Source organism: Rhamphochromis longiceps, linkage group LG18 (assembly GCF_057381845.1).
Source record: "Rhamphochromis longiceps isolate RC_006_pf linkage group LG18, R_longiceps_female_GT1.1, whole genome shotgun sequence".
Taxonomy (NCBI): Eukaryota; Metazoa; Chordata; class Actinopteri; order Cichliformes; family Cichlidae; genus Rhamphochromis; species Rhamphochromis longiceps.
The window spans coordinates 17257540-17279486 of record NC_140574.1 but is presented as its reverse complement, the minus strand read 5'-3'; the positions used below and the strand labels follow the sequence as shown (position 1 = coordinate 17279486).

The following is a 21947-nucleotide window of genomic DNA, read 5'->3' as shown; positions in this document are numbered from 1 at the left end:
GAGAGCAGATTTTTTAATACAGTCACGTGCACGGCTGCAGCTGCGACCACACAAGCCACAAACACGTGCTGTAAATACCTTTTGTTCTAAAGGGCCAGCCAATCAGAATCCTGCAAAGTTACTCTATAAAGAAAACCCCCAAATAATCATTTGGAGCTGGAAATTAGTCCAATCAGAAATCATTAATAGAGCTATGAGAAATTAAAAATTCTTCTCAACAAGAATTTGAAGAAGCTTTAATGTCAAACCATTCCTTTAAAGCTGAGCAAGCCTCTGTCCCTTCAATTACACACACACAAAGAAAAAAAGATCAAAGAAATTGCACAAAACCATGAATCAGATTTCATGAAATGCGTGTTTAGGATTACTTCAATGTGATAAGTGACTACTGACGGCTTTAAAAACATCCTTATCAGCTATATAACTTTTGCATCTCAGGAGATAAAAGGAATGAAGTATTGATAGTGCAAGGTTATAATGTACATATATTAATATACTGTTTTACATAATGTCCTAGGAGTAAAGTGCAAATCTCTGGATCAGATGAAGAGTGTGTGCAAGCGCTTCTAATTTCCACTGACTGATCCACCTGCCCATGCACAAATGAGCCCTTTACACTGGCCGTCAGCTACAACACATCGTCTGGTCAAACATTACAAAACTCTACTTTGTTTTCCCTTGAATTCAAAATATATTTTTAGAGGAACGGCTAAAGACACATATGAAGTAGTTTTGATATAAGTAAAGTACACCACTGTATACTTTTACACTTTGGGTGACTTCTGTAAAGTGTTTTCTTTTTGTAATCGTGTTTGGCTTCTTCTCTACACCAACAGTGTAAATGTCAGCAGTGTATTCCCACATATCCAAAGGGCAGGGCTACTTTAATGTGTTTAACAGATCAATATGTTTGAAAGGTCTTCTTTACTGTTGCCAACACATATCTGGCAAATCATCCGAGCATTTTCATCAATAATTTGTTTACCAAATTATTCATTTAAGTCGTGATCAGTGATGAATAAAGGTGCTGGCCGATGGGGAGAACGCCACTGAGACCCGCTCGAGTGGAAACGCAGTCACCAAACAGCTCTTTTAGACACAAATGCCACATGCTCGCTGTTAGCGGCAAAGCTGGAGAGTGCCTAGGCATGACAGAAACACAGAAACACAACCATGCAGGGTCGCTGGGACACCTGTCTTTTACCGACTTGTGTAACAGATGTTTAAGACCAGCTCAATCTGGAATCAGACCAGGGGTATGAAAGGCCAACGTTAGGTGAGTGGGAAACTTTTAAAGTGCAAGACAAAAGCCAACACTTTCATTTTTTTTCTTTCAGCTCCTCTCACTCTATAAGAGGGCAGCTGCTGGGTTTTGGGAGCTGGAGGGGGTCGTGTTTGATATATCGATTCGGTTGAAGAAGGGATGGAAAATTCAGTTGGTCTCGTAGGTGGAGAGCAGGGCAGCATCCACAGGCTCCATGCAGGAGGGGCAGGTGAAGGATCTCATAAGCCAATCATCTATACAGTCCATATGGTAGATGTGCATACATGGCAAGAACCGGATGGGGTCCCCATAAACAAAGTCCAGCATACAGATCACGCATCTGAAAACAGATAAAACAGTCCGCGTAAACACACGACAGCAGAAATCTTCTCAGACTTTCTACATGAAGTGTTCTCCTAAACCTGAAATTATTCATGCTTTAATGTAGCGCAGTTACACGTTATCAATTCATCATTGACTGTTTAATAATAAAATGTCAAAATATTCTCCATTTATACCCTCTGATTTTCAGCTCTAAGTCACTGGAAGTTGTGACGAGACAGACCCAGCGCTCATTCTAATCTACTTTGTTTGATCAGTCTAACTAAAACAATTACACAGCTTATGATTTTACAGATCCAATTTATAGTCAGTAGTTAATCATTAACCCGTAAAAATGTCCACACAACTAAAGGTTGATTTAGACTTTGCGTTGAATTGGGGATTTATTCAGTGGTAAATCTAAGGCATTAACCTGATCTGCACCCTAGAAATTGAACTACACATGTCTGTTCAATACAGTCAAATAATCCTCTGCGTATCCAGCTACTTTTTCACCACTGTTTTTAAATGTATCAGTGAGAGAATAATATTCATAGCATTAGTATAAGGAATAATAATCACCAACATAAGCATCAACATAAGCATGCTCTCCTGGAGGGAGATTACTGAAACCATTGGGATGGATGTGAGGGAATGCACAAAGAAGTGGGAAAACTACAGGGACAAAAATGTTTATCCCCCCCTAAAAAACCTGACCACAACAAAGAGCAGAGACCCAGGAGGGAAAGAAGTCCCAGCATTTTATTTGTTTCGGTTGGCTGGCACTGCATGTACACTGCCGGGACACATCACATGGCTTTTAACACACAATGAACCACACACAAGAATAACTGTCAGCAACAGTGTCGGCCCCTCACGAACATTATATTACAGGTTCTAAAAAAGACTTCCCACAGGTATCCGAAATCAATTGTCGGTTATTATAGTTTTGTATTTTCTAATTAGATTTTATTTTATTTCGCTTTGACTCTTTGTTTTCAACTAATTTTATCCACGGTACGTTTCCAGATTGGATTTGTTCGTTTCAGTTTGGTTTTTAAATTCATTTCAGTCTCATTTTCAGTCCTTTTAAAGCTACGTTCAACTGCTCTCTTATTGTCCCCAAGGGGTCACCACAGTGGATGGATCCACATGTTTGATTTGGCACAGATTTTACAACGGATGCCCTTCCTGATGTAAACCTCCCATTTACCCATGCTTGGGAACAGCACAGGCAGTGCACTAGCTTTTGACCCTCTGTTTGTGTCTTCCTCTGGTTTCAAACTGGGGCTCTTTCATGAGTAAGAATAACATGTTAACCAGTACACCATGGAGACACTAGACATTTAAAATGTTTCTATCCTTGCCCAGTCACTTAAACACATTATGCTTGCTTATGTACAACAGCAGTTATGAAAAAAAAAAACCCATAATGCTTATTTATTAGAACAATACCTGGTGTAAGGTTTATGTCACAGCTGCCCAAAATTAACAGTATTGGTAACTACCAAAAATTATTTTCATGTTTCTATAATGGTTAATCTATAAATATAACCAAACTCTTTAGCCAAAATAATATTTATAATGTTAAGATATAAAAACTGTTATTATCCAAGAATTTTCAAATATATCATTTTACAGAAATGCAGGAAAAAAACAGCAAAGCACATCATTATTATTATTATTATTATTATTATTATTATTATTTGATTAAAATGGCGAACCACGTTTACCCATTTACTTATTTATTCATAGTTAGTTGTATTCTTCATGTTATGCTTGATAGACTTCTGACTTGCCAGAAGTACTGTGTGTCGGTTCAAACGGATATAAAATTTAGCGTATTTGCTTAATAAATAACTATCGGTTTTGGTTTTGAATGGCTAAACAGTAAAAAGCGACGTGTAACCTCATGGTGTGGACACTAACGTGGAAGAAACCGATACTCCTGCTGCTAGTGCTGGCACAGTGTGTGTTGCAATTTTATAAATGGCACAAAATTACATTTAAAAGGTGATTTAACTAACAAGGTACCTGTTTAACAGTTTCATACATCTTGTAAAAAATAAACAAAATATTTGTTTGGCCAATGTTTAACTTTGTTCAATCAAAGTGTGCTCAATTTAAAGGTTTTCTGAGCCATTTATGTTTTTTTGAATAGCCTAATTTTTTTCTCTTGTGATGGGAAGGTTAAGTATAGGCCAATAATCTTTGTCGAAGATGTTTTGTCTACATTGGAGTGAATGTTGCTCATTTTGCTGACGAAGATGAATAAGAGAAAAGGATCAAGTAACAACATCTATATTTGCCCTATGAAAAGATTTTTATTCAAAAATTTGGTTTTTTGGTTGCTTTCAGGCTGAATCAACTTCTGTTTTTATATGTTACCTCTCCAAAAAAATCCATTCACTTTTGTTATGAGCATACATAGTGTTGGTATTTTTTTTTTGCCATGATATAAATGTGTGGCTATACAACACAACTTCCTGCCAAAATACTAGTGAATCATGTCTTTTTGCAACAACAGTTATCTTTTGACCTCTACAGTGGCATCAGCAGTTGTGTTGTGTGTACTCTGTGGGTTTCACCAACCCAACTGTCAAAAAGATCCCACAACTGTCTGTAGATTCCTTTGTTTTTCCAATCCTATAAAAAGTTATAGGTTTTCTGGGTGTATGTGGTGTCATCAGATTTGTTCTACACAATGTCAATCAAACCTGGAAACAGCAGGTAAGCCACCTGTCAAAACTGGGGTTAAACACACCGAAACTTCAACTAGCTGTAGCCATGTGCCCTGGGTGTTTTGAAACACACTTCACAGCAGTGTTTCAAAACATCTGCACTTTGAACGCTTGACACAACATCAAAACTTCTAACTGTGCAGCTTCCTTACACACATTCCCAATCACATGAAGCAAAAACTAATGTACACAACAATTAATACTAACGCTTCTTAACTCGCTTTTTAATTTTTGAAACATAGCTCATTTCTAAAATTCCAATGCTGTCTAGCCCACGAGGTATAATAGCAGTCTGCTAACAGCTACTTAGGAGCTCTGTCACTGGGTTTAACAGCAGTAAAGAGACAGATGGGGGATAAACTAAAGAGACCAGAGATGCTCTAAAAAACCTGGGACCAAAAGAGGAAGTTTTTCAGTTTTGAAAATGGACTGTGGTTTTGCTTCATTTCTGGTCACTGTTACTATGTTGGACACAACAGGGAACCAGCTGAGTTAAAGGAAACATGTTACTTAAGGCTAACAGATGTTTTAACAGATGACAGAGTAATTTGTGCCACAAAAGTTGAAAGAATAAGTACAAATGCAGTTTGTTTTCAAGCTAATGAGCCAGATTTTGCTTTTGTTTGAAAACAGCTGCAACATCACATCTGACCTAAACAGAGTTTACTTCATACCCTCAGATTTTTACGTTTATTGTTTATGTTTTATTATATCTAACCTATAATATATATACATTTCAGACAGAATAATTTTCTATTATAAGGACACACTCCTGCATTAATAATAACAATAGTGTGACACACTGTGAAACAGCCAAACTCCTAAACAACTTTGTTACGATGTACTCCTGAGAAGCAACCAGCCTGAGATCCAAAATGTCTATTCAGTTCTTAGGTTAAAAAAACGCAACCGCACCCCTGCTTGTTGTAAGCTCATCATATTTCAGAAATGTAAAATGCTCACTCTCTGATCTTCTTCTCTGAGCCGTCTTGCCCTCCATCATAAACGCCCTTAGGGAGGTGCTGGATCAGGCCAATGCGCTGAGCTATGCGGATCTGCTCTTCTTCTGTCAGCTGGGTGACCAGACGAGCCTGGCTGGGTGTAGGATGGTACATGGGCATGTGAGCCTGCTCCTGGTAGCACAAACAGGAAAACAACAATATGAAACCAAAACATGTGCTTCCCCCTATAAGCTAACTGTGTGCCTGAAGAAAGTGGTCAGACTAGATTAGGCTCTGTGCTGGGATAAGGTGAATAATGCAGCAGCTGTCTGGTTTGACAACTTTTGATAAATGCCTTCTGTTAACACATACTAAACGTATGATTACTTCTCAAAGGGCCACAGATATGAAACTGAGTTATCCTTTGTTATCACCACCTACTGCATGTTAGCATGTATGTTCTTAACTGACATTAACCTCACAAACTATGATGTTACTCATGTGTCGGGCATGTTCCGCTCCCCTCCCCCGGCCGTTTTGGATTAAAGCACCTGGAAGTTGAGACTGAGCAGCTGCTCACCTGGTAGGGCGGAGGTGGCTCCAGGTCCGGGTCTGTCCCGTCACCGAAACTAGCCCTGTCTGACTGGGATTCGTGGAGCAAAGAAATGTCGTCTGCTGTAGGAGACTTGAGACAGTTACCCATGTCGTCGTGTCCTTTCCTGACCCACGCCAACAAACAAGATATTTGCTGCTAAAGTTGCCCCCCTTGGCTGTTTACTTTCTACACCACAAACTGTTTAGTTACTGTTCAGCTAACTACCGCTGTGGGCACTCTTTACATGCTTATCCGTATAAAACTCCTAAGTAAAAGTTAAATACTAATAGTCTCTCTTCATGTTTAGTTGGACCTCCACCTGAAAAACAAAACAAAGAACTCCCCTCGCTAACGGCAGCTAGCAGCTGAGCTAGCTACTATTACGCTAGCCAATTGGGCGACTTCCTCTATAAGTATCGCTCATTCCTGTGTAAGACTCGCAGTCTCTGCAAAATATCTACTTCAGCTGTAACTTTAGCCGAGTTACTCAGCTGTCTGGGTGTCTGAATGTACAGACATTTCCGCCCTTTAACTTCGTGAGTATTATTTAACAGTTTGCTTCCTTGCTAGCTCTTTCTTCAGCCAAAGGATATGTTATCAGTCCGTTTCATATGACGTAGGTTGTAGTTCTGCATGCTGATTGGACATAAAGCCAAAGAAAAATAGAGCCAAAAAAATAAATAACTGTTAAAAAGTATTTCTAAATATTTAATCTCTACAAAAAAGACTACATTAATATGAAGGAATACTTATAGAGTATTACAAGTATATAAATAACATTTTTTGAGCAGATAATTACATTTAAAGTCCTGCTTAGAAGCTAATGATTTCACTTTCCACACAGCTAACACTGTAATTCATTGCAAAAAATCTAATTTCCAGTTTTGGTCACATGTTATAAAAATAGTCCGGAATAGTTTGGACTGTATACAATGTGCATTATACATTTTTTACATTATACTTTCTTTTTTTTTTAAATACATAAGTTAGATTTTAGAGCACAATGTTTAGTTCATGACTTTTTAGCTGTGTTACAGCCTTCTCGTCTCTGGCTATTTAAACCTCATCTGAAGCTGAAATTAGGTAATATGTCAAATAGTTAGGGGAGGGGTTGGGAACATTACTGATACATCTGGGTGCACCTTTTTCCACATGTAAGGTGTTAACAAGTTATTTGTTATCCAGAAGGGGGTTTTGTTTGTTTGTTTTTTTCATTTGTTAGTTGCATTTTAAATGATTGTATTTCACGTATGCACATGATTAAATGTCTCACATGACATTTAGTCATTTGGGACTAGGTAACAGACTTGTGGAACAACTACAGAGAAACTTTTCCTGATAATATTTCTTAACTTTCTCTGAAGTAAGTTTTTGTAAGGATATAACTTTAGCAGTAATATTTTCCGCAGTGTTTGGACTGGTGCTTCTAATAAACTGAGTGCACCTATTCAAACCCTTCTTTCACTCTCTGACCTCTTTACAGCCTCTCTTTCACCAGACTCTCTATTTGCAAACACTGACTTTATAATATATACACAGGAGACCCCATTATTACATTTCATAGTGACTCAGAGAGAAAAAATAATCAATGCACCAAAGAGAAAATCAATTTTGGGGGTGAGGCTAGCTTTTGCTAGCTCAAACAGTACTGTGCAAAAGTCTTGAGTTACCTGTTATTTCTTTATATTTTGCTTCCAAGAATCCCAGACCTCCTTCTAATTTTTAAAGTAGTCTTGAAAAATAGATCATCGGGCTTTTCAAAGGTCTTTCAAAGTTTGTCTTTGGATATTGGCCAAGGATATTGGTGGGAGTCCAAGGCAATAAACTCGGGTAACACTTTATAATACGGCCTGCGGCTAAGAATGTTATTCCCTTGTAATCAAATGGAATTCCAGTGTATTTGATTTGAAATTACCCTTTTTGCAATTATATTTACCTACAAATATTTAATGGTAGATACACTATAATAAGGGGTTAACAAGTTGGGTTGGTGTTACAGGATACGCAGAAATAATTATAATTTAAATTGTGCATAAATCATTTTAAGTACTGTGTAATTTCCTGGCAATTTAGCAGAAAGACAATATTTCTCCATCTTTCATTATAAATATGTTGTACTTTTTGGGATTCAGACCATATTATGGAGTGGTTTAAATTTCCCCAACTTCAAGGTATTTTACAGGAAAGGAGACACAATTATGTAAGTAATAACTTAAGTACAGCATAACTAATTTTAAATAGTTTGTTAATCTTGTAGAGAAACAATATTTCTCAGTCTTACATTCTAGGTACGCTGTACTTCTCAGGGAGTGGGCTTTAATATGAAATGGATTAATGTTATATTTTTGCATCTTTTTTTTTACATCATCATTTAATATTCATTATGTTCAATGTGAATGATGGATTTTCTATAATTCAGTTTACATTTTTTACTTACTCTTTCTTACAGGATAATATGTCTCTCCTTTCCTGTAAAATACTCAGAAGTTGGGCAAGTTTGCCTGTAATACACAAAAGTACAGCATACCTTTGAGTTAAGTACTTATGGTCCAAAATGGGGAAATAGTGTTTGTTTTTCTGCTAATTTACCAGGAAATTATGCAGTTCTTAAATTTACATATGCACTACTGCACTTACAGTTTAATTATTTGTTTCCTGTAAAAGCCTGACTCGTTACTACCTTACTCTAGTGTTCCTACCTTCAAGCATTTGTATATTAATATGATTTTCTTTTGTAATTTCAAATAATATACATTGAAATTCCACTCAATTACAGGGTATTTACACCCTTAGTCACGGGCCATTTTATAAATGCCAGGGCCAGCTGATAAAGCCTCTGTGAGAAATTGCACCACCCAGCCATCACGTGAGCTATTGAGGTCATCTGAGGCAAAGTGTCAATGGGCGCTGGAAGGGATCTTAGGACTACATTGTAGGTGGCTGGCAGTTGATCAGCCACCATCTATGGCAAGGATGGTCATTCACACTGGGCATAGTTGGCCTCCTTTACTTCTCTCTGTCCAAAAATGTGAACAGTGACACCCTCTAAAGAGTGTCCTTTCTCCTTTAAAAGCAGGTGTACACCTGAGTCTCATCCTGTTGAGGTGGGCCAGTGTCTTACAGGGGTTTTATCTGTTGGCCCCAGTGACTCCTTTTTTCACTCCTTAGCTTAGGTGGCAATTCAAAAGATAAATAGTTTGTTAGTGACTCTTGGGACCATCTCCAATGTGGCACCCCACACTGGGGGTTTACAGCCTGGAACTCTCAACCATCTGAAGCCTCTTGGATGAGAGGCGAAATGGCTTCAAAAACTTACAAAAGTCCAATTGCCTTCTTTTCAAGCTCTCAAGGAGTAGAGGTAGTGTAGGTGGAAGAGTTTAAATACCTGGGGTCAGCCATCCAAAGCAATGGACAGTGCGCAAGAGGTGGAGAAGAGAGTGGAGGCAGTGTGGAGCAGGTGGAGACAAGTGTCAAGGGTGATTTCTAACAGATGAACAGCAGCAAGAGTAAAAGCCAAGTTTTACAAGATGGTAGTGAGAACTGCTATTGTGTAGGTTTAGAAGAAGACAGCAGGCTGAGCTGAAAATGCTCAGATTTTCACTGAGAGTGAGCAGGATGGACAAAATTAGAAATGAGTACGTCAGAGGGACAGCTCGGGTTGAGCGGTTTGGACACAAAGTTAGAGAAACAAGGCTAGGCATGTGCGGGATAGTGGATATACTTGATGAATCATATCTGTATTTCCATGTATGTTAGCACGTTTCAATAAACTTCTGTGCTTGTTTGCCGTTTTCCTTGCAAAATATGTACTTGAATTAAATGTACAGACTGACAGTTTCCAGTTGCACTCGGACTGGTTTTTAATTGCAGTGCTCAAGATGTCACAAAGCTTTCTGATGTCTCACTTGGCCTCCTAAATGAGAAATAAAAAGATAAACAGTAACAATGGCAACTTGTGAACACCTTTATTTGTATATACAACTATTTTACACATAAAAACCCACAAAGTATTTGCATTCCAGGAACTCCAAGTTTTTGGTTAAGTGAGTTTCACAGAATTGGCCTTCATCAGGCAAATAAAACAAATACACAAACCTTAAAATGAGTATTTTCCAAGGATTCCTTTACGTTTAAAGCTCATCAGCTGACACTGTTTTCATTTGTTGTCTCTCTCTCTCTACATAATACAAACAGCATAATTTCTCTGTACATTATTTGTAAGTAATAGAGCAATGTGGAGATTTGAAGCAAAATGCATCGTGGTGTGTCTGCAGTGTTCATATATGGTTCGTATAATATTCACAGTTTTAAAAAAAAAAACAGAACAAAACTGAAACTAGATGAAAATATTTTGTATTCATGGCAAACAATTAAACATCCTGTTTAATTATGGTTGGGAAAAATTCTCATTTAAAGGATTTTTTTTGGACTGGTAAAAATAAAAGTTTAATACCATCTCCAAAGGATAATTAAAAGTCTGCAAATATCTGAGGTTCGGTGGTGGCATGGCTTTACAACACTGCATGGTGAAATAACAAATAAGCATCATATTCTATGTTATTCTATAACTGTATTCATTTCTCACAACTTATTATGTTCAATAGCAAAAAGAAAAAAACGATGGGGGAAAATCAGGCAGTTTTCCCTCCTCACATTCATTCATACTGTAAAAAAAATCCAGCATCATTGAGTGTTACTTATTAGTATCCACATTGTCTGGTAAGTATCAGATCGCCTCCTCATGATGGCTTGCTGTGTCGATCTGGTCTAATTTATATATGGGGATGGTGTAATGATCACAATGTATTTACAAAACAATAGATTTATAAGAAAATGTAGTTACATATTCACACACCCCACAGATAAATACTGTTTAGAGCAACACTGAATCATTGAGCAACATCTCCAGAAAATGAAAATACCTATTGACACAAATGACATAATTTGACCCATCCATTTGTTTTTTTGTGACATATTATTACTCTCTATCATCAAGTACAAGTCAGGAAATAGACCTTATTTATTGTCAGTGTTCTGTGTGAATTGGCAACTACAGTTTCAGGAAGTATTGTTCTTCATCATTTTGGATTTTTTTTTTTACCAAACATCCAGCGGGCTCGCGGCCTTGAAGCACTGATGCAGAAAGAGTCGCATTAACCTTCGCTCTGGATGCGGTCGTACAGCGTCCTGTGACATCTCTCTGGCATTCTGTTTCCTCCGTTCATGTTGCGCCTCCTGTCCCTAGCACCTGTCGTCCTCCTCTGTGTCGCTTAGAGGGTCACAACTAGCGACTGAGGTTGTCTGTGCCAGACGCTTTCGAAAGTGTCCGTTGGGGACTTGCCAGCCAGTCCGCGAGCGTGGACGGGCCGTGCTGATGGTGTTTGAGCGTCCCAGGCTGCAGGCCACGGCCGCCTCGAAGGTCAACGTTTCCATGGGACCAGAGGGGTCTGGGCTGTGGTCGTCCTCTTGCAAAGCCAGGAAGGGCTCAGAAGGGTAGCGTCGAGGTGGGGATGTGCGCCGGGTGGCCTCGCTTTGCCTCTCCCCTGGGACTCCCTCTTGGCTCTTCCGTGTGGGCTTGCTCCGCCTCATGGTCTCAGGGCTGCCCGGTTCATCCTCATCTTCACCAATGGAGGCTTGTGTGCGACACACGAGGGGGGAGTAGGAGATGTGAGGGCGAGAGCGGGTTGGAGTTTGCGATAGAGGTCGTCGGCCACTGGGAGTGCTGGACTCAGATGTGGATGGCATCGGACTGTCTGAGCTGTTGCCCTGAAAGCGAAAGTAAAGAATAAATTAATCAACAATCGCCAATAACAACATTTTAAAGACAACTTATTATGTTTTACGTTTTTTCTGCCCATTTTGAATGTGTGGCCTGCTCTCTTGATTTACATGAGTGGTGGAAATGGTCTTCTGCTGTTTTCAGAACAGCAGGTGATTTTTCTGATGTGTTCTTCTCTTCTTATCAGTATTTGGGTATCCACTGTACATGATGGTGAACCCCACTGCACGGGACTCTGAATTGTTAAGTTAAATTGTATATGAATGAATAGACTCTGACCATAAAGGGATGGACATGGTCATCAGAAATACTCAGGTAAGATGTGATTTTTAAATGATGCTCAGATGGTACTAATGGGCCCAACTGATCTGTGCATTCATGTTGATTCTTACCCAACCATCCAAATGTTACAGCAGAAACTGAGACTCAATAAACCAGGCATCATTTTTCCAATCTTCTTCAATTTTGGTGAGCCTGTGAGAATTGTAGCCTCAGTTTCCTGTTGTTAGTTCATAGGAGGGGTGCCTGGTGCAGTCTTCTGCTGCTGTCTTCTGCTTCAAGGTTCAGAGATGCTTTTCTGCACATGTTGGTTGTAAGAAGTGGTTATTTGGGTTATTGTGGCTTTTCTATCAGCTCAAAGCAGTCTAGATATTCTCGTCTGACATCTAACATCAACAAGGCATTTTCTTTCAGTGAACTGCCACTCACTGGATATTTTATCTTTCTCAGGTCTGTAAATGGAAAATTATAGTAGACCAGCAGTTACTGAAATACTCTGGCCGGGTTATCTGGCACCAACAGCCATACTACCTTCAAAGTCCTCATTCTGATGCTCGGTTTAAACCTCTGCAGATTATCTTGACCATGTCTACATGCCTAAATGGATTGTGTGGCTGCCATGTGATGGGCTGATTGGATATTTGTGTTAATGATTAGTTAAATAGGTATACCTACCTGTTTATCTTGGGGATCTGCTCGTTCTACGCTCGAGGATCGTGAGGGCTGCAAGCTTCTTTCCTCTGAATTACAACGAGACGTGTCTGGAGACAGGAGGTGGCAGCGTTCCTTGGAGCGACCGCGCTCCCTGTCGCCACGCTCAGAGCGAGAAACTAAAGGAACATTCAGGAAAGAGTGCAACAGGAAATGCAAAAATACAAGGGAGCAAAAAAGAAAAAGAAGAAGAGGAAAATAAAGATATAAATGTCATAGGACTACATTCAATTCAGCTCTTCATTATCTATGAACACAGTTGCCTAACAGCAGGCGAGCAGGACTAACCAGCAGCCTTATAGCTCTTGTGACGAGGTCGATAGACTCGCTCGGGGCTTTTCTCCTCTTGCCAAAGTCCATTCACACACTGATCTGCAACAGTGGAGACTGATCGCTTCATGGAGCCACTAGAAACCTCTGCCTGCTTGAAGTTAAAAACACACACAACAAACATAGAAAAACAGGGCACAAACACAAGGAAATAAGTAAGCATACTTCTGTTACCACCAGATTATTTGATCCAAACAATAAAAATGATATTTCATGCTTTAGCCAGTGCAAAAGTGCAGTGCAGCCTAAAAGATTTGAGAGGTTTAGTCTTTCCTTTACTCTGTGGTTGAAAGTAATGGTCATAACAAGATGAGGCAACAGCATTCGAAGATCACAGCCCGTTCTAGCAACTCATTGGACCTTATTCAGCCTCCCAAAGTAACAAATGTCGAAACAAAACTCTACTGATCTGAACTTCTCAGCATCACGTGCACTTAAGGAACGACAGACTTTGGCATAAGAGCCCATGCAGCCCCTGACGTCCTCGAGATCCAGCCCAGAAGCTGTGTCATGGGAGATGTGTGTACCTGCGACTCTACAGCCAGACGAGGCATGGAAGAGGCCCGCACACACAGGCCCCTCCCTAGTGGAAGCTCCAGTGGGGCTTCAATCCCCCTACTGCACTCGCCCACCTAGGTGTGTACAGAAACAAGAGAGGAAGCGCAAGGAAATACAGAGCACCAATCAGGCTCATCCCTGCCAGGACTCCCGCTGTGTATGGACATCTTGTTTAGGTGAGAGGAGGGGCAGACAAGCCATTTCATCACTGACAAAAGTACTATCTATCAGCGCCATCTCCATCGCCATCCAGTCAAAAGCCATTCCAGCCAAAAACAGACGGAGAACTTGCAACAGGAAAACTGACTTCAAGGAGGAGCAGAAACAGAGTGCGGTCGTAAAAGAGGAGCAAGGAGTGAAGAAAAAGAAAAACAGACAACAAAGATATCAGCTCACATCGAAAAATGGACTTTTTCAGCTTGGAAGTGCATTCAGTCATGCATGTTTAGGTGTTAATGGCTATACAAACAGAGCCAGACAACGCCTGTCTGAGGGCCAAACGCATTCCTCTGCAAATTAAGTATTCCAGATCAACTTTATATCATTCAACTGACAAGCAGTAGAGACCATTAAAACCAGACAGTAGAGACACAGCAGACATCTACAGTTTGACAATCTCCCTTTGCTCTGACTCCAACTTCCACAGGAATAAAACACAGGCGCACAGAGAGCAGCGATGCGGTGCCCTGCAAGGCACTGAGAAAACGGCATCAGTCATCACATGGTTATACAATTTTTGTGGCGTTACACCTAAACAAACACTTTGCTTTATTACATTTTTATGTAAAACTCTTTGCTGTGAGGACAGTGATTCCCAAACTGATGGTCAGGATCCTGAAGAGGTTACAAAATAGGAAGTGCACAAAAGAAAAGCTGCATTTTCAAGTTATCTCGTGTTGGAGAACAGCATGCCGTGCCATCAGAGCCACTCTGCGAAACTGCTCATAAAAATTAAAATAAACAAAACAAAAACACACCTTTATTGAAATTTTGCTGATCCCACCTTCAAGGTGATGCCAGTGAGCAGCGCTGCCAGTCTGAGACAGTGAATTCATTCACTGGGGGATGAATTCATGGTGCAAACCTCCATGAATGTTCAACAAACATGGTTCTGGTGGAATTGTGATTTCTTCCACTGAGAGCTGCTGTTTGGTTGCTGGTTCGCAGCTGGTTTCCCAGCTCTTATGCTCTGTTGATCCTCGAATAAAAGACAGCCAATTTGACACAGAAGATGATGTTTCCTTGCTAAGCAAGTTTGGAGTTTGAAAAAGGAGTTTGAGGGAGAGATTTTTAAAAAGCAGTTGTCCTGGAAGTGATCCAGAGGTGCACAAAGACATGATGTTAAGAGGGAGATCACATTTAAATCAGGTATGATTTTTTGATTTTTGATGGCTGGAGTCGCTGAATTTTTCGATGACACCTCTGGAGTCAAAAGTAAAAAATAAAATATATGCAATAAAGTATTTGCTTTTGTTTATTTGCTCTGGCATATTAAAGCTAAGCAGCACACTGATGCTACGGTAACATTTATTCATAAGATCAAAGCAGCAGAAAAGCTCTGCTTTCAAGTGCAAATTACTCTGAGTCAAAAACTACATAAATTAAAAGGTCAGAGCACTGCCAAAAAGCCTGCCATGGGGATAATGTTTTATGTTTTACAATTATATTGGTCCTTTGTCTTACCAGATTCTGTTGACTGGTATCAACGTCAGAGCTCATGGGCTCCAAAAACAGCTCCTGAGGTGAAATGGGGCTCAAAGCCACAAAGCCTCCCCTGGTCCTGTGTCAAGATGGAGAAAAACAGTAAGCAAAGGCATTCAGAATCACACATAAGTACAGACTGTTGCAAGCATTTGCAGACTCACAGGGCTGAACCAGCACTGTGCGGCATCATTGGCAGTGGCTGGTTAGACAGAATGTCCTCGGGGAGAGCAGAAGCATCCAGACGCTTGAACATCAAGCTACTCTTCTGAAATGAGACAAATACAGAAAAGACTGTAGACGTCTTTGTGACAACTTTGTGTTAATTTAGCTAATTATAGGCCAACCTCCAACCTTTCTTTTATCTGAAAAACTCTTCAAAGATCAATTGTAAAACAGCTAAATGATCATCTGCAGAGCAATGTTTTATTTGAAGAGTTTCAGTCAGCTTTCAGACTTTATCACAGTACAGACGTCACTTAAGTGAAGGTTACAAATGATCTTCTTATGTTCTCTGACAGTGGCTTATCCTGTTATCCTGTTTAATACTGTTGGTCATAATATTTTATTATAGAGATTAGAGCATGCTATAGGTATTAAAGGTACTGTGCTGCAGTGGTCTGAATCATATCTAATAGACTCCAATTTGTTCATGTAAATTGTGAGTCTTCCTCACACTCTCAGGTTAATTATGGAGTTCCACAGGTTTCTATGCTGGGACCATTTCTGTTTACAAAATACATGCTTCCCTCGCTCTTAAATCGCTCTTTAATCTCTTAATCACCTAAGACTGAAGTTATTTTATGGTGCTAAAAATCTTAGAAATATGGTGTCTAATCAGATGCTTACTCTAGATGTCATTAACTTGGCCTCCATTAACACTGTGAGGACTCTTGGACTAATTTTAGACCAGGATGTGTCTTTTATTGTGCATATTAAACATATATGTAGAACTAAGGTCTTGTATTTGCACAGTATGTCTGAAATTAGAAACATCCTGTCTTTAACATGGCCAAAGAGCAAGTACTCGCTATGAGGGAAAAGCTCGGACACAGAGCTGCTCTGAACACTTCATTTTTGGCTCTGTAGGACATCGGTGATAGGAGATATCATTAATATGGTCAAGAATTTTTTTAAGGAATGGTAAATAACAAAAGAAACCTAAACTTAAAGCAATCAGGAACTGGATGTATAATAGGTCCCCTTTAAAGGTCAGGTGAGATGGCTTACTCTACCTCCTGAACAAACTGGGTGCAAAAAAAAGTAAATTTATAAAAAACTAAAGTTACAAAAAAGAAGGTGTCACAGAGTTCATAGTGACGTGCTGAGCAGACCTGAGCCTCCAGCTGCTGCCTGAGCTTCTTGGCCTTGTTCTGTTTGAAGTAATCCATTATCATCATTGAAGCGTAGATCTTCCCGACCGTCATGTCAGTATCTGTGAGAGCAGGAGCACTCCATTAGTTGTCACTGCTCATCTCTCAGCATTACAGTGAGAATCACCTTCTTAGTTAGAGCCAGACCTTTGTTGATAGGTACCAGTAGGTCCAATGTCTTCTGGGGCAGATAAGGCCAAATAATACTGATCTCCTTTTGCAGCTCAGTATCCAGAGCGATACGGTCCTCACCACCTGAGACAAACACTCACCTTTAACCATTTTTTTAATGATGCACTGTTGACGGAACAAAATGTGAAATCTGAAGACATTAACTGCTCAGCAAAACAAAAGAAAAGCCGATAAATGATAACTAAAGCAATCACAACCCTAACCCCGAGCTATTTTGATATCCAGAGCTGTGCGGATGAGTGACATCAGAGTTGAGGTGAAGTGGACGGTCATATCCTCATCCACGGGCATGTTCATCAACACTAACCTCTGCCAGAGACAAAGACAAAGAAGGAGGGAAAGTTTCTATGTTAGACCGTAAACCAATACCTCCAGCGACCTTTTAAATCACATAAAAACACACAGCAGCCACACATATGCACATAACCACTGACTTCTTTAACTTCACAAAGACCAATCATTTGCTTTCTCTACATTTTTTAAATTGAAAAACTGAACAAAGTTACTAGCTGCCATGCCCTTTCTGTTGTGTGTTATATTTATTTTATATAACCAAACTCTCACTTTTCATTTTATCTGGCCTTTCTGTGTTAAATAAAATGTTTTCATACCTTATAGGCGATCTTAGCAGGACATTTTTTACCCAGGCCGAGGGGTGGTGACATGTGTGTTAACATCTCATACATGGCCGTGTAGTGGATGCGGCCGCTTCAGAGGGAAAGCAAAAATGAGAAGTGAGGGGATGTGCAGACAGAAGATGCAAACAGAGCAGACTTTTCTTCTGAAAGTATTTAGAATGATTGAACTAAATGCCACTGTGGACTTGATGAAAAGCAGCTTGTGTTCCTTATGCTCAAAGATCAAAGCATTCACATTTATGCTCTTTGGCTGCCCTCTGCTGGATAAATACAGTACCTAAATGTTGATCAGGTCTGCTTCAAATCACAAACTGATAAAAGAGCGAGCCTCACCACGCCAGTCGATCATATTCCCCCCAGATTCGGACAAACTCATCCAGGTGATGGGGACCCAGGATTGAGGAATCTCGTGTCAGGTATTCAAAGTTATCCATAATCACAGCCACAAACAGGTTCAGCATCTTAAAAAACACAAGGGCAAGAACCTAAGAGGAAAGGCACAGCAGACTGCAACACACCTGAAAAGGCAAATTTTTGTTGGTCCTGACCAAGAATGAGCTGAAGAAGATGAAGGACACAAAGTAGCAGTAAGCAAAGTCGGTCCCACAGCCGCCCTCGTGGTCCGGAGACATAGTGAGGGGGGCGATGGAGGGGTCTGGTTCACACTCCTGCCCTGACAGACAGGACAGCATGATCTCCTGCCAGGACTCCCCTGTAGCACTCCTGGTGGTGTTAACACAAACAAATATCCAGCTGACATCTGACCGATAACACATTCATAGACGATTAACACCAAACACCAACAAAGGAGCTTTACTCAGAACAGCGGCACCGCCTAAATGTAGTTTTGAGCTCACCTGAACAGGAGCATGAGTGCGCTGAAAAATGTCTTAAAATTGTTGTGCTGGTTGATGTGACTCTCGTCATTCAGCTTGATGTTTCCAAACACCTGCAGAAAACAGCTGGCTTCAGTTAATTCATAGTTTTTCCCGGACAGCTGCTAGCTTCTCCCATAGCAGCTGCTAATCTTCTAGAGTTCAAACATTAAAAATATCCACATAACACACTAAAACAATCCTAAGAGGTGGGACCAAGAAACAAACTTTAACAACAGGACTAAATCAGTAAATCACACTATAATACACAAAATCTCTGTCTGTGCGTTTGTTTGTTTGTTTGTTTGTTTGTCCACGAACCCCTCTTAGACCATCTGGAGACGAGAAACCAAACTTGGCAAACAAGTACATCTTAGACTCCTGATTGTTTTTATCTATATGAGAAAGTATGATGTCATCATGAGCCCTAACAACCACCTACTGTAGCAACAGGCAAAAATTCCCTAGTTGGGACCATATCCTGTTACAGACTTGACAGCATTTGAAGTAGATAATGGCAGACGGCGTGAGCATGAATTGAGGCTGTGGTTTGGGGATATAGACATATATAGACAGAGAATCGGAAGGAGCGTGTTTGAGGTGTGGTCCCACTCCTGAAATTGGGATAAATGATCTCCAATTACCTATTTTTTAAGCATTTGCGCACCTATATCACCTTATGAAAGTATCTTGTCATTTACATGTCATGACAATAGCATCTAATTTTGATCCACATGTATATTACTATGCCCTTAATTGTATTTATATAGCACCAACAATCAAACTTACACTGCCTGACAACCATCTAGCAAGAGACTATAATGACCAGTTTCTAGACTTTATGCAACACACTTTACTAAAGCATCCTATCCTTTAGTTTTACAACACTTCATGTATATCCTAAGGTACTAACTACTGCTAAAGATTGGCATAAATTACCAATTTTGGCACATAAATACATCTTTCTATTTTTCTCAATGTGGCCCAACAGCATGAACAGGCCAAACAAAAATGTGAGCAAATACTTGAATTCAATTCAATTCAATTGTATTTATATAGCACCAAATCACAATAATATTTGGCTCAAGAGGCTTTATATTATTAGGTAGAGCCCTTACCATAACAGAGAGGAAACCCAACAATCAAACTACACCATTTGAGCAAGCAACTGGCAACAATAGGAAGAAAAAACTCCCTTTTAACCGGAAGAAACCTCAGGCAGAACTAAGCATAGTATAAAAAATGGCTTAAAGTAACTAATGGATGTACAGAAACCGTTAAGATCAAACTAGCTCATACAAATAACAGTGCAGACACGAGTAAGTACTAAATAAATATCCTGAATATGATGTGCGTGCTTTTTGATTATTCTATACTGTACATGACCATGATGTTTTCAAGCTGTGGCCCCACTGATAGGGCACAGATATACCAGGAAAAAATATGTACAGAAATTATGCTAAATTAAGGAGAATCCTTCTTTTTATCGATAAAAACTGTTGGGTTGGAGGAATAAATAGTAACAAGCAGACCTTAAGTGAGAGCTACGAGTTTGTTATGATATTTGTGATGTAGTTTAATTATCGAAAATATTACCTGCATTCCAATTATGGCATATATGAAGAAAAGCATGGCAATAAGAAGACAGACATAAGGGAGAGCCTGGTGGAGAAGAAACAGGAAATACAGTTTATCAAAACTTCTTGTAATTTGTTATAATATCTTAGAGCATATTAGATACATCTTTAAAATAATAAAAAACAAAGGTAGTGGGAAAACCTTAAAGGATTGTACGAAGGTCCACAGCAGAATACGGATGGTGTAACCCTGCCTCAACAGCTTGATCAACCTGGCAGTTCGGAAAAGCTTCAGGAAACTCATGTTGATGGTGTTCACCGACTGGGACAGACGTGGTTGGAGAGAGGGTGACCGAGAGAGAGAAGGAGAGAGAGACAGAGAGTGGCAACAGAAGGGAGAGACAGGATGTAAAACACAGATGGCGAATTTCATCACAACATGACTTAAGTTGTGTCTGGAGGAAGGGTAACACACCAGGAAGCTTGGAAAGAAAGTATGCTCTTGTCTTTTTATTTTAGGGTCACAACAGTGTGAAAACGAATGGTGTCTTGGCAGGGGCTTACCTGTAAATCCACAATTATCTCTGTGATGCTGCCAAGGACAGTGATAAAATCAAAAATATTCCAAGTATCTCGAAAGTAGTTCTGCAGGAAAAAGGAAACGCTTCGGTTAATTCCATCGCACATGGAGAAATTCAACTAAATGTGATCTAAACTCTTTTGTTCTACTCACCACAAAACCAAACGCCATGATCTTCAGTATGCACTCCATGGAGAAGAGGACAGTGAAGGCCGTGTTTAGGTGTTTCAGGACTGTATCGTAAGCTGCCGGAGCTGAGTGGTACTGCAAGAACAAAGAAAACAGGCCCAAAGGTCAAACTGACATTCAATCAATCAGTTATTACCATAATTAGTAAATTATTGGTCACATTTTGGTGAGCATGACGAGCATAATTTTAAAGGTCATAATGATGGATTTGCAGCTGCCTCTCTAAGTTTAATTTCAGCACGGTATACAAAGAATTAAAACGGACGGACAATCCATATGAATAGAAAATGTGTTTACACACACGTATTGACAGTTACATTATCTCTGTGTTTATGATTTGGTGGCTCCAAAACCTTCTCTTGTGACAAGGCAAGCTTCACAACACGGCTCACATATACACAACACATGAACGTGAGCATGAAAAGTACTGAACAGTATTGTTTTAAAAACGTTTTTCTTTTCTTTTATTGTGTAATTCAACCTTTCCATTCATTGAAGAGTGCAAGGAAGAGAAAAGACAACAAAACAAACTGAACAAAGGCACCTAACAGTAAAAAAATAAGACAGATCAATGGAAATTGAAGGTTTCTACTGAAGTTCAATTAAAACACAACAAAAACTGTTTTGCTTCTTTTTCTTTTTTCTTCTTCTTCTTCTTTCATTCTTTTTGTATGGATATTTTAGTTGTTTAAATATAGAAAAAACAGAAAAATATATGTAGTGACAAATTGCTGAAGTTGATGGTATTGTATAGTGATTCCAAAATGTCAATTAAAAATAAAAACACAACAAAAGCAAAAACAAAAATAAGACAAAACTTTGTAATTACAGGATTTTGAACTTCAGGAAAACTCAGACATTGATTTTAATCATTTTAAGAGTTAGACAATCTCAGAAACTTGTTAAATATCTTGATTTGGCTATAACTAGATAAATAAAGCATGGGGGACTACGGCAACCATTTTCTGTTAAACAGAGACTGGCCGGCAACCCCCTAGCAACCTCTGGCTGCCAGGAAAAAATGTGTAATCCTCAGCTGGTTGGGGAGTGTTTGGTAGTTTATAGTTTGTATGGAAGACGTCGACTTGTCTGCAAACACTCATCAACTACTGAGCTTTAGTGAAACTTCAGAGTGAAAGTTGTGGCTTACCGCTGCAACCAATAAATTTCAAAAGGTGCAACTTTTACTTTGAAATCGAATGTTTGCATTGTGCTTTCTGCAGTTTCACGACCGCTCTGTGAGTACTTTGCAAGTATTTGCAGACAACTCAGCATCTTCCATGTAAACTACGGTTTCTGTGGT

At 39.6% G+C, this 21947-nt stretch overlaps 2 protein-coding genes across 2 annotated transcripts in view; both read right to left on the bottom strand.

Moving 5' to 3' along the window:
• Window positions 1-1296: 1296 nt before the first annotated feature.
• LOC146648033 (RING finger protein 11-like) lies at window positions 1297-6467 on the bottom strand. The gene is made up of 3 exons (XM_085389500.1): window positions 5848-6467; window positions 5290-5459; window positions 1297-1604 (listed from the first exon to the last, which is right to left on the bottom strand). The coding sequence occupies exons 1-3, from the start codon at window positions 5968-5970 to the stop codon at window positions 1433-1435; spliced, it is 465 nt and encodes a 154-aa protein (XP_085245626.1). The 5' UTR covers window positions 5971-6467; the 3' UTR covers window positions 1297-1432.
• A 3364-nt stretch (window positions 6468-9831) lies between these two features.
• The window catches only part of cacna1eb (calcium channel, voltage-dependent, R type, alpha 1E subunit b), a 54511-nt gene continuing 42395 nt past the window's right edge, over window positions 9832-21947 (bottom strand). Inside the window, exons 28-43 of the mRNA XM_085388044.1 lie at window positions 20609-20719; window positions 20440-20520; window positions 20078-20197; window positions 19895-19960; window positions 18281-18372; window positions 17972-18146; window positions 17757-17884; window positions 17397-17493; window positions 16989-17094; window positions 16741-16848; window positions 16555-16655; window positions 15385-15488; window positions 15203-15299; window positions 12920-13055; window positions 12596-12750; window positions 9832-11628 (exon numbers count right to left, since the gene is read on the bottom strand). Of these exons, the coding sequence (XP_085244170.1) occupies window positions 11104-11628; window positions 12596-12750; window positions 12920-13055; window positions 15203-15299; window positions 15385-15488; window positions 16555-16655; window positions 16741-16848; window positions 16989-17094; window positions 17397-17493; window positions 17757-17884; window positions 17972-18146; window positions 18281-18372; window positions 19895-19960; window positions 20078-20197; window positions 20440-20520; window positions 20609-20719 (2202 nt within the window). The 3' untranslated portion in view covers window positions 9832-11103. The remainder of the gene's footprint in view (window positions 11629-12595; window positions 12751-12919; window positions 13056-15202; window positions 15300-15384; window positions 15489-16554; window positions 16656-16740; window positions 16849-16988; window positions 17095-17396; window positions 17494-17756; window positions 17885-17971; window positions 18147-18280; window positions 18373-19894; window positions 19961-20077; window positions 20198-20439; window positions 20521-20608; window positions 20720-21947) is intronic.